The sequence below is a fragment of the Acartia tonsa genome, chromosome 14, assembly GCF_053477335.1.
Source record: "Acartia tonsa isolate MP-2025a chromosome 14, ASM5347733v1, whole genome shotgun sequence".
Taxonomy (NCBI): Eukaryota; Metazoa; Arthropoda; class Copepoda; order Calanoida; family Acartiidae; genus Acartia; species Acartia tonsa.
The window spans coordinates 6194160-6210588 of record NC_137273.1 but is presented as its reverse complement, the minus strand read 5'-3'; the positions used below and the strand labels follow the sequence as shown (position 1 = coordinate 6210588).

The 16429-nt window shown below is 32.1% G+C and overlaps 2 protein-coding genes across 5 annotated transcripts in view; one reads left to right on the top strand and one right to left on the bottom strand.

The window, feature by feature from the left end:
• Positions 1-8697, top strand: part of Clbn (Nuclear export mediator factor NEMF homolog Clbn) — a 31104-nt gene extending 22407 nt beyond the window's left edge. Inside the window, exons 21-35 of the mRNA XM_080148182.1 lie at positions 94-185; positions 713-822; positions 1253-1330; positions 1516-1601; positions 1999-2044; positions 2395-2466; positions 2984-3062; positions 3529-3650; positions 4107-4153; positions 5128-5223; positions 5793-5863; positions 6224-6372; positions 7092-7175; positions 7603-7687; positions 8147-8697. Coding sequence (XP_080004308.1) covers positions 94-185; positions 713-822; positions 1253-1330; positions 1516-1601; positions 1999-2044; positions 2395-2466; positions 2984-3062; positions 3529-3650; positions 4107-4153; positions 5128-5223; positions 5793-5863; positions 6224-6372; positions 7092-7175; positions 7603-7687; positions 8147-8258 — 1329 coding nt within the window. The 3' untranslated portion in view covers positions 8259-8697. The remainder of the gene's footprint in view (positions 1-93; positions 186-712; positions 823-1252; positions 1331-1515; positions 1602-1998; positions 2045-2394; positions 2467-2983; positions 3063-3528; positions 3651-4106; positions 4154-5127; positions 5224-5792; positions 5864-6223; positions 6373-7091; positions 7176-7602; positions 7688-8146) is intronic.
• Positions 8698-9578: 881 nt separating this feature from the next.
• LOC145305617 (uncharacterized) overlaps positions 9579-16429 on the bottom strand; it is a 29351-nt gene continuing 22500 nt past the window's right edge. For all 4 annotated transcript variants that reach the window (XM_080147300.1, XM_080147302.1, XM_080147301.1 and 1 more), the window contains one exon: positions 9579-12624. In XM_080147300.1, the coding sequence (XP_080003426.1) occupies positions 12547-12624 (78 nt within the window). In that variant the 3' untranslated portion in view covers positions 9579-12546. The remainder of the gene's footprint in view (positions 12625-16429) is intronic.

The following is a 16429-nucleotide window of genomic DNA, read 5'->3' as shown; positions in this document are numbered from 1 at the left end:
ATGGATTTTTTTTAAGAATCCACCTCTGGTTTGTTATGAGAACTACTCCAAAAACTAGGTACCTTTGTTCTTAAATTTATATAATTTATTCAGGTCATAACATCAGCATACTGGGTAAACCCTGAACAAGTCAGCAAGACAGCTCCTTCGGGTGAATATTTGACACTGGGTAGCTTTATGATTAGGTAGGATTATTTTATCAAGACTCGGCCGGCAGCCACCTTTTTTTTATGGTGGATCGGATGTTGATTTTTAAGATAGCCAACAAGCGAAATAAATCAAAAATAATATTTGTGGGGCAATTCTTCAAGTGTTGCCCCCCAACGACAGCTGAAAATCACGTATTATAGGTTTCGTGATTTTTCTCTAATTAATTTCATAGTTGCTGAATTTGAATCCTTGGGGGCGGGGGGGGGGGGGATATTGAAGAGCTTCGAATCGCAAATTAAAAGACGGCTGCAGTAGTCGCTTCAAAATCTTTGCGGCTGTATTTAGTTTCAGTTTCAGTATATGGTGGCAGCGGCTGGTAAACTATACTAACTGACCGCCAAGGTTCAACAAGTTCGTACATTCGTTGACTTAAAACTTGGGGGTTCTAACTTCTAGGCTTTATGTTTGGTTTCACAATTGGGGTTCTACTACACTATGATTCATAGTCCATTGTTTTATCTCCTTGAATCCCTTAGTTTACTTAATATTTTATATTGTTTAGGGGTAAGAAGAACTATATGCCCCCATCCCATTTAATCATGGGATTTGGGTTCCTTTTCAAATTGGAGGACTCTTCCATCGAAAGACACAAGGATGAAAGAAAGATTAGAGGTAGGTTTTTTTTGGCGCGTCTGCTCTTCAAAGGGAAGTTTCTCATATTTTGTGAACAAACCTTTAATACAATCTCGGGTTGGTACGAACCTGAATATCTTCTCTGTGAATGAGCTACAGACGATATGAAGATCTCAATTATTTGTATAGTTGACAATATTTATAGCTAGTGAAGCACAAAAACACCCCATGGACTTACAGACAAAGTAATATATAGAGCAGATGTGTAATGGTCATAAAAAAAAGAAAGAAAGAAAAGAGGAAGGAGGATAGAAGATTCGAATACACAAGAATTAAACAGCTGAAAAAATCCCATACAATTATAGAGTAGCTTCGCTTCAGACAAATATTTAAAGTTATAGAGAGGAATGGGATAAAAATAAACTGGTATAAGTGTAAGAAAAAAGACATACAAACATTTATAATTAAGGTCTTGATGACACTTTGTCACACCTGAGCCAATCAACAGATCTGGGCACAGAAGCTGATCTTGAAAGTGTTACTGAAGGTAATTTAAGAAATTGTTAGATATGATTGTCAATATTATTGAATTTTGAGTAGGTATTAACATAATGTTTTAACGCAAAATTGTTCATTCACAGATAAGCTTAAACACATCCAAATACAATTGAATTACCTAGATATAAGTTGTTAGAAATATTACATGTCTTCTAATTGTCGGTCAATTTGAAGGTGTTGAAGAAGTAGAGATTGATGTAGAAGACGGAGATAGTTCTGAAGATGAGGAGAAAGAGAACAAGCTTCAAATTATTCCAGAGGCAAGTTTTCATCAGAGCTTGGCAGCCGCTTGAATGCCGCGACTACGCCTCAAATTTAAACCTGTTTAGATGCTTTTATTTTATTTTCAAACGGATTGTCATATTTTGGATCAGATTTTGACTCACTGTGCTCAGATTTTTTCATTTGAGCATACTGTTTTGACTTCAAGCTTTCAGGCTGACGCGCGGCAGCCGAGTCCTGGTTTTCTTGACAAAAAAAAGAGACCTTGATTATCCAGGCCAAGCTTATACATAAAGATGAAAGGAAAACATTGAAAACATTATTTGTTTTTTTACAAAATAATTCCTTGTCTGTAATTATTTCAAAACTGCACCTATTTTCTTAGGTATTAAATAGGTAAGAGATTTGATAAATTTAACTCTTTATTTTACATAGGACGATGAAAACCAAACTGTGATAGAAAAAAGTGAAGAAAAAGAAGGTGAATATTACTAAATAGGGAGAGTGGGACGATTTTCTATTATTCGCCGTATACCAGAGGTATAAGCAGTTTTTTGTTGTTGTTGCTTTTCTCTTAGTTTTATATATAATTTAGGGAAAGCTTTTTTAATAAGTCTGCTATTACCCCATATAGACGATTATTTTATTAAAAACGGCTGCCACCAAAAAAATCAAAGCCAAATATTTTATGAAGAGATAGTATTTACCTACCTCTATTAAAGAAGTTATTTTACAGAAACAGCGGCAAATCCGCCGTTCCCGGCAAAACTGCCGTTGGCAGGAAGGAAAAGTTTGGAAAAAACAAGGTCTTAAATTTAATTTAAATTGTAGAAAAGGTTGCTGATAATGAATCAGAGGACAAAGAAGATAATGAAGAAACTAATGAAAAGGAGGAAGCAGAAGGTATTGCTAATATTACTACTTTAAGGAGGGTCATTTTTATAGGGGTGACTTCTCTTGGGAGGGTGGTGGTACCCTCCCCCAATCCCCAGCTACTATGAAAAGCTACTATTGTAGAGGAAAGCCATATTGGTTCAGCAGTTAGCGAGATCCTCAAGTACAAATAGACAGACAGATATCCTGTTACTTTTATATACGGATAGAAGACAATCACGCTTGATTTGTTAAAATAATTTTATTCTTTGCTTATAAGAGTGTTCGTTAAATTCATGTTTAAATAAGCGATACGTATAGAAATCTAGGAAATTGACCTAATTGGAGGAACAATCCGGTCATATTATTAGTTAGAATAAGTTCAGTTTTTTACCCAAGAGCAATAGTTTTTTTCTTTTCGCGCACCATAATAAGTAGATATAAATAGTTAATAAAGCTGCCATGTTTTTTTTTTTTGGGGGGGGGGGCGACATTCTTGCTAGTAATTCTAATAAAGCAGCAAAATAGTCTCTCCTTATAATACTAGATGTGAAAGAAGAGTGTGAGAGTGAAGGAGAGATGGAGGAAGAGTTTCCTGATACTGATGTTAAAATTGAATTTAACAGGTTACATTTTGTTCATTGCTTTCTTAAGAACGACTAAAGTAATCACATAAAGACTGTTATTTTTATAAGGTCGTGTGTCTGTAACTTAAAATCTCGTCAACCGCTGGGCCGATATGACTCTCTCTTTGGCAGTAGGGCTTTTTATAGATCCAGGAAAGATTTAGAATTATTTATTGACAATCAAAAGGATGATAGCTTGTTATGACTGCGTTATAGCTGTATAACCCAGACAACTACATAGTTTCAGTGTTTGGGACCTATTTTGTCTGCTAACAAATTGCCTTGTGCTCTTTAGTAGCGACTTGGCTGTGTTAATATTTCTGACGCTATTGGCAGATATATTATACAAATACCCAATTGAAAGTCGGTACAGGATCCACGTTGTGGGGACATACAGTTATTTAACTCCTTTCTACTGTTTTCTATTATGAACATTAACATAATCGGTCATGTTTTGTTTGTATAGATCTGGAAGTGTTGAAGTAAAAACGAAAACATTGACGTCATCAGCCCCAACTCCCCAGGCTAATCAGAATAAAGAACAAAATAAAAAAGGAAATAAGAAACAGACGCCAACACAGGAAAAAGGTAAATTTATTTCCGGTGGATTAGAACCGGTTCTCAGTCAAACTGAAAAATTATGTATAGCGTCGTATTATATCCAGTTTTCTACGAATATAAAAATGTATAATCTTAAGATTAAAACAATTTTTTTAGCTTGTTCCTCCGGCATCTCGAGGCTAATAAAACTGGTTTTAAACTTATAATTGTACATTTTTATATCCACGGATTGCAGTTTATGACAAATAACTAATATTACCTAATATTAAATAGCCGAACCTTAAACTTATTTTTGAAGAAAAATATGTACAAGTCCATGCGTTAAGGTCGGTCTCACCTTGAAGCTTTATTTAAACAACAAAATAGTTTTGTTACATGAAGAGCGTTTGTGGTCCAGACTCCAGATGCAATTTTGGGTAAACTGCTTTTGCTTTATAATTTCCTTTTTGTATAACTAATTAAAACATGATATAATTTTTTTAGAAAAAGGCAAAGCTTCTGAAAAGGACCAGAAAGAAAAACAGAATCAGGTTATTTTTCTTTTTCTTTTTATAATTAACAACAAAATTATATTCAAAATATTTGTAAAGATAGACAACATAACTCATTTTGTGTGTGAGTGTCCGTAGTTTTTTTAAGGCAATATAGTTTAGATGGCTGTTTTTTGCGAAGATTCTCCTAATAATAAGCTTTAACGTAATAACTAGCGTTGTTGTATTCTTAGCTGCTGCAGCTTTTCTTAAATTCAATTTGTCTAATAGACTTTATTAATGTTTTAAATCTTTAATGAAAGCTTTTCATGAATATATTATATCACGCCAGGCTACAATTGAATCATGACAAAAGTAAGTGCCGAGCTCTGGGACCTATTAATGGTGAAATTAGACATAAAACCATGATGATTCCAGGTAAAACGAAAATATTTCTGCGGGGTCTTTTTGAGAAAATTAGATTTAAAAATTTCAAGTTCAATTATCACCCCCTAGGAGTTGCCGCATAATCATGACAAGAAAAACAGAGATTATTTATTTAAAATTTTAACAACTTTGCTTTTATAAAGTTCTTCATAAAACCTCTCTATATATGATTTATTTAAGTCTGAATTTCCGTGACCTTAGCAAAGCAACTGATAAAAATGACCATTAATTAAATTCCTTCAGGAGTGGTTTTATGAAGAACTTTGTAAAAGCAAAGTTGTTCAAAATTTTAAATAAATAATCTTTGCTTTTCTTGTCATGATTGTGCGGCAACTCCTAGAGGGTGAAAATTGAATTTGAAATTTTTAAATCTAATTTAATTTCTCAAAAAGACTCCGTTGAAATATTTGGTTTTACCTGGAATCATCATGGTTTTATGTCTAATTTCACCAAACTTAGGTCCCAGAGCTCGGCACTTACTTTTGTCTTGATTCAATTGTAGCCTAACGTGATATATATGTCGCCCTATTTCATTAAGATTAAAACAAAATTCTTCCGATTCATTAACACAGCTTTTCTATTATCAGCCTGTGAGAGGAAAGAAGGGAAAACTGAAAAAGATGAAAGACAAATACAAAGATCAAGATGAGGAAGATAGACAACTAGCAATGGCAATCCTACAGGTAGATAATAAGACCTACAGACATTCAGACAGACAGCTAAACTGATAAACAAACAGACCTGCATTCAAACAGACAGATTGAGAGCTGAAAGACATATATATATACAAGATACATTATTTTAAGGAAGTTAGACAGATAAAGATGGATGGGTACTATTAGACATAAAAAATGACAGACATAATGCTATATGTATATTCAAGATTTATTTATACTTAGAGACAGATTGATGAATATACGGACAGATTGATAAATAGACAGACAGACTTGCAAATAATCATCTAGGACAATCAACTAAAACCAATGGCAAACATACACTTTATGTTGGACTGACAAACTAATAGCAGTATTTTTATACATAGACAAAATAAATTAATTAACAACAGGTAGATTGATAGACAAACAAAATTAATGCTTGAGAGAGAATTAAGACAGAAATAAAAAAATATTTTTAAGAAATATTTTTTTATCGAAATACCTATTCTGCTACATTTCTTTTTGGCCTGGAGGCATTGACTACGAAACGAGTGAATGTATATTTATTTAATAAAACTTAACAAAATCTGTTTAAGAGTGATGGAAAAGAGAGAGAGAAGAAAAAGAAAGGAAAACAGAAAGGAAGTCCGCTCGCCCCCCAACAGGGATGTCTATATACAAAACTGTAGTACTAGTGTAAAATAAGTCCGCTAAATGACGGGTTCGAATCTGCCTTAACCTCGTTTTTTTATTATATTTCAATTAATTGATTCATTTTTTAGAAGTGTCCAAACTTTTCTATTTTTAATTTTAAGAAAGGGTAGGTAATTTTTTCATAATTATTAATTATTGAGAAATTACACCAATTTAACGAATAGGTATTGTCTTATCCCTTAAGATCCCTATAGTAAAACCTTTTACCTTGAATTTATCATCTATTGTCATGTCCCCTGTGTTTCTGCTATTTATTTACAATTTCGGTAGGTAAATATTGGCAATATTTTTGTATAAAAACTAAATTGAAGGGTAAAAAATCTGCCCAACCAAGGAAGCCCAGGGAAGCGGCAGGTCCCGGAGGGGGATCTGGGAAACCTCAAGGAGAAGGGGCAGCAGCTGGTGATATGGAGGAAGAAAGAGTTGTCAATGATGAAACAGACATGCTTGATTCGCTGACAGGTATGATATTTTTATTATAGCAGAGCATCTACTCTACAACTATAGTTTGTTTGTCTTTGTAAACTTATACTTCGATAATGTTATAAGGAATAACATAGGTATGTACCATTAACTGATAGTGTTTCATCGCTGTGATTAAAACTTTACAATTTTCTTTAACTTTTCTGGATAAATCTTGCTTTCATGGCCTTTCAGCGAAAACTCTTAAATTGAATTAATTGCCTATTGTCCCCTTCCTTCCTTCCTGGTATGTTTGTTCTCATGAACTTACACTTCGTTAAGGTATGACATAGGTACCATTAACTGATTTTATCGCTGTGTTCTTAATAAACCAAATTAATCATTTTTTTTATACCTACCAGCATGACGAATAATACCTTAGTTCTAGAAGGGAATTTTCAATAAAAGAGTATTCTGCATTGTAATCTGTATATAAACAAAGATACTCTAGTGATAAGTGTGTGATTTCAATATTCTTTACTTGAATGTTTAAGGTTACCTTCTAAAAAATGTTAAGGGAGATCATTTTATATTTTGTATTTATAGTTGGCTTAAAAGCTTTAGGTAATTTTTATTGAAATTTGATTTGTTGGTTAAAAACTAGTAGTGACCAATTTACCAATATTAATTTTCCGAAGAGGAAGGTAATTTTGTTTATGATTATTTGGGAGGTATTAATATATATATAACCCATTGTCTTATCCCTGATAATTTTCCAGGTATTCCGGTGCAAGAGGATGAGTTACTGTTTGCAGTTCCTGTTTGTGCTCCATATAATACAATGGCCAATTATAAATTCAAAGGTATGCTGTATACCTATTCTATATGTTTGTTATTGTTCTTTTATGTACAAGCGGATACGCCCCTAGTAGAGGCCTGTAGGAGAGGAAAGGAAGGAAAGAAGGGGGGGGGGGCAATTTCTTATAAGTCACGAGGAGGAACACTCTCCTAAAATTAAATAGTAATAAATTGAACGGGATAAGAATAATCACTTTAGGTTCAGCGGTTAGATATATCATTTGCTAAACACAGCAGAAAGACATCCTGTTACTTTTATACAATGATACAAACACAAAATTAACAAATAACGTATTTTTGGCACTTACGGTTATCATTAATTTGTTGTTTCTTAATAATTTTACAAACATTGTTATCTATACCTAGTGTTTATCCTTTCTTTGTAATCCTCTGATCTTGTTTTTAAATCTTCTAATTGCTTTGATATTCTAGTAAAACTAACACCTGGTACTGGAAAACGAGGCAAATCCTGCAAGACAGCACTGGCAATGTTTATTGCAGACAAGTCGGCCAGCTCTAGGAATTGTTACAGTCCACTTAAATCCTCACCCCTCCCCACCCTTAATAAAATATTTTCTCGTATTCATTCGAATCCGGTGGATAGGAACCGGTTCTCATCCATACGAAAAAACTATGTCTAGCATCGTATTATATCCAGTTTTCTACGAATATATTAATGTACAATCATAAGATTAAAACTAGTTTTTTTAGTCGCTATATCCGCGGAAAGCCGTTTATAATACGATACGAGAAATAACTATTACATCTTATAATTCTAAGATTGTCTGTTTTTTAACTCGAGATCTCTGAAACGGTTAAATCGATGCATTCAATTGAATTATCATTTTTTCAAGGAAATTTCTTTTGCATACCCTTCCACAATTTTCCAAAAACTTTTAATTGGCATATTTTAAACTTTAAGGAGAACCCAATTGGTCCAGCGGTTAAACAATCCTATAACTGTAATCAATAATTGTAGGGAGAAAGATTTATTTAAAAGTGTGAAAGACCAGGATCTAGCCAGAAACCTGCCAGGCAAAGTTAAGCTGTCTGCTCCCAATCTGCAGAGAATTAAAGGAAAGAAATAAGAAGATCTAGCAATCAACATTCAACATCTTGGAAACAGTGATAAAGAAGCTGGAAACTATAAGTTGTACACATCATTGCATCGCGTTATACGCAGCTTTCCGTGGAAAGGATAGTAAAATTAAAAATTAAAAGATTAGTTCTGGCTTTGTTCACCTCAATGGATTATAAATACGGGAGATGGGTTTTAGTGATTGATATGCCCTTCGAGGGAATACTCCTAATTCTATGATCCTTTGAAAGCTTTTATTCCATCTTAACCATTATCATGTTACCCTTAATAGTTTCTTCTAAACCATGTCCTCGATTATAAATGCGTTTTCTGTGAAAAATACTATTGTTAACTATATTGTAATTTACTTTTAAACAGTTTTAAAATTGTGATTTTTTTATGTATTTAATTGATGTCTTAGAATATATTTTCTTACTACTATTGCAAAATGTCTTTTTTGTTAAATCAATATTGATTTATTTTATGTTAGTGTCGCCCACAAAGAACAGAAGATTATGTCCTAATTAAAGAGTATTAGTTCTGGCGTAATAATCACTCAGGATTAGAGTTTAACTTAAAGTCGAGAAGATAAAACATTATGATAACCGGTTCTACCCCATCCCTTATTCTCTTCCCCACTTTCAGATTGAAAGGGTGACGCAAACAGACCCTAGATTTGGCGATGCGAGAAAAATTTATCTTTATATTATAATTAGATAATCTAGCAAGCATCACTTTTATCTTTAAGGGCAAAATAGTAAATCAAACGGCGAAAACTGAGATCTGAAATTTGAGTCACCCATACAATATAACGCATGACCGCTACGACCGTGGCATTATTTTAAACCCAATCTCGCTTAGGTGCTCTTGAACAAGAATGAGAACATTTAAAAAAGCGAAGCTCTAAAATCAGAAGGAGGGACAATAACTCTTGTAGAGTGTCAGAACTTAATAAGCAAAATTTTACTTGTAAGTCTAAATAAACAAATTGCATAAATACATGATGCAGCAAAAGGACATACTTACATTGTAAGTACTTGATTTAGAGATGCCTCACTAACAACATTGTACTTTGTTGTAATAGAAATTAGTATTCAGATAAATGGGATAATTATATCACATCGAAAAATTTTGTCTATATGTTTTAAATGAATGCAAGGACATTCTGATAACGATTATAGAACCTGACTACTACAGGAATCTCCATAGCAAATTTGAATTCTACACCAGGAATAAGGTATAACCAACAAGCGTCAATATTACACTGGTTATAAACCTCTATTATTTAATATTAATAGTTTGTTAAAAAATAAAACTGAGCAACAAAAAATATTTTTAATAATTTATTATTTTCGTACAATAATTTACAATAAATACAGAACAAAAAATTAATATTATAGATAATTTAGATAATAATATATAGTTAAACAAAAGAGATTCGTAACACATAAATGTATTAAGAGGTTTTTATGTAAAGAAAAAGAAAAAATTTTAAAATTAACTTTGCATTTAGTTCAACAGACTTGTTCTTTAAGAATAAATTATTCCTTATTAATTTATTATATTTTTCAATGAGGTTTTTTAGTTAATAATTGAATTAAATGAGAAGAAATACAAGATTATGAGATTAAGTTAAAAATAAATGTTTAATTTTGTAGAAAGATGTATACCATAAACAAACCAAAAAAGGGAATAATCTGTATCCGCGGTCAACTCAATATAAAGTCAATTGAAAATATATTCTACAGAAAAAAAAATGGTTGACTAGTTTAAACTCGCTAGAATTTAATTAAATTAAATAAGATATTTATTTTGATCTTAACTGTAATTCTACAGTTAGTTTGAGATTCAGAAACAGAATTTTTAAAATGAAAATTTAAGAAGAAAATTACAAAATTAAAGAAAATATTTTTACCAATTAAAATATTTCAAGATCAAGTTTATGGGAATACATGAATGTGTGTTTGTGTGTGTGTGTAATAAGAAGGTTGATTAAGTAATAGATATAGCATTGGTTTATGTGAAATTTTTGAAAAAGTTTCACTTAAAATATAACCATAAGTTTTTTCAGCTGTTAATTTGTATAGTATTTAAGTATATTTACAGCCTTAGCAAGCAATTTAGTGTGGTGTTATATTACTATGCTAAACCAACCGTAGGAACCACACATTAAGTTTCAGAAAAAAATATGTTTGCTTCAATTAACAAATGTGTTTAAAGTATTACTATGTTCGTCTGTATGTGTAGAGGTGTGTTTCAAAAATTAAGAAATTATGACCTTTAAAATTTTAGCACGTCCATGTTAACCCTACTTGTGGGGTCTAACCAAACACATCTGTCCCAAGCTCAGAAATTTATTTATTGTTATTTGGAGGGGGTGTTAAGAGACCACGTCCTTTCTCACATGCCATAGGTAAATTTCTGGGCACGCCACTGTTTTTTTTTTAACAAAAGAAACTCTTTTATGTCATATAAAGATTAGATTTTCTAATCCACCACGGCCATACAAGTATGACCGTCCGTGTGTTTGTCTGTAATGCTATTTAAACAGTATCTTGTGGACACTTACATGTTGGTGGCAAGGGCACTCTTTATATTCTCACATTTGTTTTAAAGACACGCGTATACACACACAATCACCCCCCCACACACTAACTCACTTGAATTCTTTTAATTAATCATTTGAAACATAAACACACAAAAACGCACAATTTTTACATGGTGTTTGAAAAATAAATAAAAATTAAAATTAGTATAATGGTAGAAATTAAATTATAATCCTACGATTAAAAGTTTAAGTTAGATTATCAACACCATTACAATTTCAGACATTGCATTGGCTAGTAATTTTTAGTCGTTTTGAATGAGAAGAAACAGAACAATAGAAAAATGTAATAAGTATTGCAAGCTCGCGAGAAACCTTTTCTTTAAAAAAAAACGTTCTTACAAGTCAGCAAAATTATTACTTAGCCTGAGTTGGTTTTGCTGTACTATTGCAATGAATTAAAGAAGTCATGGCTGTCACTTTATAGACACAAGGACATTCGTATAACATAAAGAATCCATCCTTATGTTGATATTATTTGCACACAAAAAAATGCGGGAAGGTGTGAGCACCGCAAGAAATTTTGTAACCTACCGCCCCACATTGTCTCAATAGTGCCCGCGGCATGCGGCAAATTCGCCGCATGTTTGTGCACGCTCTAATTTGATTGGCAAACACCCCCTTACCTCTCCCGTTCCCGCCAAGAAAATTTCCCCGATTTTTTTGCAAATTCCTTTAAATGCGTGCAAAGAAATGTAAACAATGACAAGTTTTACAAAAAAAAACAAAGCAGACAAAGATTTAATTAATCAAAAGTTGACAATTGTGTTATAATATTGTGTAGTTATCAGTGCAATATAAGAATGAAGTCATAACGTCGTTTTTTGGCGATGTTTTGTCAGTCATAACCATATTTATTTAATGACATATTATAGCATGTCGATAATATGTAAGTCATGATCACCTTTAGCAGTACTAAGACTGTTTTTTTTTATCCAACAAGAATTTTGCCTAAAAACAAAAATAAGATGGAAACATTTTTTACCTAATTCCTTTCCACTTTTATTATCTTTCGGAATACATGTTCTGGTTTTTGTGTGTGTATGTGCAAATATTTATGTGTGGGAAAAAGAGTTTGTGTATGTGGGATTTAGTGTGTCTGTGTGCAATATGGTAGTTATTGTTAAGCTTAAGCAATTTTTGTCCTTAAAGCACTTATAACACACACACACACACACACACACATAGGCATGAAATCAGGCCTATATTGCTTAACCACTTAAGTAGTCCTAATATTTTCAGTAGGAGCGTAGCTACTCTACACCCTGAGGGCGTTCGTACGGCTATTACATACACTTATATTCAGTAATTTCATCATAATTTCTTAAAATATTTAAGGAAATTTAAAAATGTAATATCAAGTCTATTTTATGAGGTTTTTCACTTTTTAAAAAGCGGTCATATTTATTTTGTTGACTGTTTGTTTATCTGCTTTTTTAGCAACTTGATTAGCGGCTTATTTTATATTTTGATGTCACTGATTGCGTTTAGCTGCTTTTTTGTTCATTTTGTATGAGGATTAAACTACTTTTGGGCCGCCTTTTTTAGCAGCTTATTGTAGGTAAAGTGTTCTAACTATTTTATTTCTTACAAGAGAGCTGAAAGTGTTCTGAATATGATGTTATCCGCCATTTAAAATTAGCTGCTGGTGATGAATTAGCGGCTTTTTCTGGCGGTTACGGTGGCGTAGCATTTACTTTCTAGCGGCCAGATCCATGACATGAGGACTCTTGCAAGAGTATTTCTTCATACACTGCTTCTGGGTAAAGTTCTGAAAATAAAAGAAATATATTATTGATTTGTCAAAAAAGGATCCAAATCCAATGATAGTTATTTGTCGTATAATAGACAGCTTTTTATTTTGATATCCGCAATAAGCTGTCTAAGATAAGATATGATAAATAACTGGTATTAATTTTTTGATTTCCATTTCAATATTTGTGTAACATTTGTTGAAAAAGATGCTATACATAGTTTTTTAGTATGTCTGAGAGTTAACAGCTTATCACTCAATCAAGCCTTTGTCTATTATCATAACTTCATTATGATTATACAGACATATAAAAAAAACATGTCGAAAGTATATCAGCTACGACAACTTTTCTTTAACGCCATATTGGGCTAAATCCTAGAATCTTTTGGGTGATAGTCTAGGAGTTAGGGTTTCATTAGCCTAACATAGATAGAAATGAATTCAAAAGACTTAGGAAAGCTAGCCTAAGAATTCTGTAGGACTTCACACATTATAAACATTATACATCGTCATCAATAGAGAAACCACGAAACCTTTCAATTAAAAAATAATACATTTAAATTGTATTTTACAACTGAGAGGCTTTAATTGAAGAGACTAAATATATATGAAATATAAGAAAACTAGACTGTTTTATTATATAAAGTAGTAAGATTTAAAACTAAAAGTAAAGTTTTAGGCCTTTTTGGTTGTTCTTTTCAGGGAAGCCTTATAAATATCTTGGGGCGATTTTAGTTTATTTTTCTGACCTCCCAAACCTTCTGCTGGAAGCTAGGGGCTAAGCAACTAGAATAACTTTATAGAAGCTGTCAGCCTACTTCAAATCTCAATATGTTACACGAGTAAAAAAAAAACAAGCAAGAAAGCGAAGCTTTATCAAAAATTAAATCAAGGATAAGTTTATTGATTTACAAACTTTTTTCTTCCCATGTTTAAAAGGAAAAATATGAAAATTAGGGTAAAAAAGTAAGGTATAGAAATAATGATAAAAACGGGTAAGGTAATGGTTTAAGGAGATTGTACTACAGAACAGAATAACTAATAAGCATTACTGACTAACTCATGTACAGACAGACAAGGTTAATTTGTATGGTAGTAACTTATCAAAAAATATTTTATGAAGTTTTAACCATGGGGTCACATCCCATTTAATGGCATTCACACAAAACAGTTAAAATATTTTTTTTCATTGGAGGGGTGACCGGATAAAACCCACGTTCAAATTTGTGCTTCTTTTATTTTGTGAGATAAAGGTAAAATATCCCCTGCAAATTTACCCAAAGCAAGACTGAACTATTACTATTTACAGTTGTTACCAAGATCTTGTTGGACACACGAGAATTAAAATCTAGTTTCTATTTTTCATATTGTTATGGACCAAACCCAACCACCCCCCCCCTCTCCATCTCTTATTTTTTTAAAAAAAGGATGAGAAGGGTAGTTTTTTCTTATGTTTTTTTTACTTTTTTAGGGCAGGTTAAATAAGGTTATTTTGGGTACTGTTTGGTCCCATAAAGTTAGGGCCCACTGCTTAGGTTTGGCATATGGAAAAAAACTATAACTCCCCTAATTTTTCAAAAATATTAAGGATGGGGGGTTCAGTACTCGATATACACTTAAAGGAAAATAATTTAAGCCATCTATTTATTGAGAATAAGTAAGTATTTTATAACATCAATATTATGGTTTTGCTGAAATGTTTGGAGCAAAGCATTTGTAATATAGAAACATTTTCTCCTCTTTACATGATGTTACATTTCCTGTTAGTTTAAAATAAGGTTTCTAGAAATATTGATATAGCAATATAACAGTAGAATAACAATCAGGGCTAGTCTGGTACTATGTTGTTAAATTACTGTTAATAATTTACTTTAGAAACCGCCCAAAAATTTTACATATGTGTCACACACAGTACAGGTAAATAAGTTGGGTATCTAAATATTTTAAGTTTAGGTTAGATTTTTCCATGAAGAGAGGGGATTTTGGACTAAAATTATCTGTTACCCTAAGTTTCAATACATAACTGTATTATTAATGGTTTAAAACTTTGGGTACTTTTATTGATTTCGATTGGTTAGTTGCAAACTAGAAGTGTCTAAACTTTTAAATCTACAGAAGGGGTTATTTTGTGTATCACATATTGGAGTATATTAATTTAACAGACGTCAATTGCTTATCCCTATAAATCAAAGAAAATGTTTTCAACTATAAAACCAGGCACTCAGCAAAAAAGACAATTTTTTCCTTACGTTTCATGATAATAATGACTTTGGTTACTATAAAATAATAATAGAATGTCAACAGTTGACAGTGAACAGTTTGACAACAGGAAGAAAATGACTGTAAATTAATGATTGTAATTGAAATTAAAAGTTGACTGTAATGAAGTTTGAAAGAACTTTTATTGACATTGCAAATGTGTATTTGTTTTATCTGTTGGTTAAGATTTGTTTATCCTAAATCGTTTCCAGATCCCTAACCAAATTTTTTATTGTTTTGGGATGGGGTAGAAAATCCCCCCAAAACTTATGAGTACATAACATGATAAATGCAACAGTCACAAGTATTCTGTAAAACAAACAATTAAAGCATTTAAGTTGAAGGTCATTTAACACAAAGTGCCTGTTGAGCATTAATACCCCCCCCCCCATATTCTAAAAAAATTAATAAAGAGGGGTTAGTTTTCTCCGTTCCTAACCCCTCCTCCAACCCTGCGGGACTACAAAGTACCAATTATATAATAACATAACCTTATCTAAAGTAATAGACCAAATTTTCAAATTAAGGGAATGACCAGTTGGACTGGAGGGGGGGGGGGGGGGGAATGCTCAACAAGGTTCTTTGCGTGAAAGCGTTAAGTTACGATTGCAAAACCTTTGATTGAAGCTTTGCACCAACATAATTACCAATTAAATGTGCCATAAATAATTTACAACCCTTGCTCCCAGAAACACACAAATAATATTATGGGAGAAGATTTATTTTTTGTTAAAATTGTCCTATCCCTGTATGACTAGTGGTATTCAAATATTAACATCCTTATTACTGAATACCTTCATACAACAAGAGACATAAAAGATACATGGACATTGCACCTGAAAGATAATTTATGCTTTCACCAATTGATGAATTGTTGGGCATGGGCATGTAAAGAAAAAAATAAGATTGAACTACTTGAAATACTATTTAAATGTTTAATACAGAAGATCTAGGTTTGCAAACAGCTAATAAGAATTTAAATACAAAAAGCTCCTTCCTATATCATTTCTGTGAATTAATCAAAGGCTCTCTTATATATTTAGCCTTTTACTTCTAAATAATATACTTTGGTATAAATTAAAAAAACGTAGTCCTGTTTCAGCATTATGTCTAAGTAAAAAATAATAAAACTTAGATGTTAGTTTGATAAAGTAGCCTTTGGTTGAGATAGATCAATAGCTTTTAAAAATGATATAAAAATATTTTACATTAAATATTCTTACAGGGCAATATTTGATAATCTAGAACTTATGTAGAGTATAATTGACAAAACTATTTTATTTTTAACATCTACTGTTTTTTAGTCAGATGTTCAAGTGTCATACATCTACATTTGTTAGATTACTATACCAGTATCTTCGCTCCTAAAAAAGGCCATCTAGAAGCCTTTTCCATTGTTAAGAGAATACGGAAGAATCCCCTAACTCGAGAAAGGGTCAGCTTGCTGCAACACTGCCCCCCCCCCCTTTTCCTTATTTTCAGCCTAAAACTTGTTGGAAAATTAATAGAGTTTTGTCCCTGCTGGGTTTTAACAGTGCTTTAAGCTTTACCAAACCTTAATAAA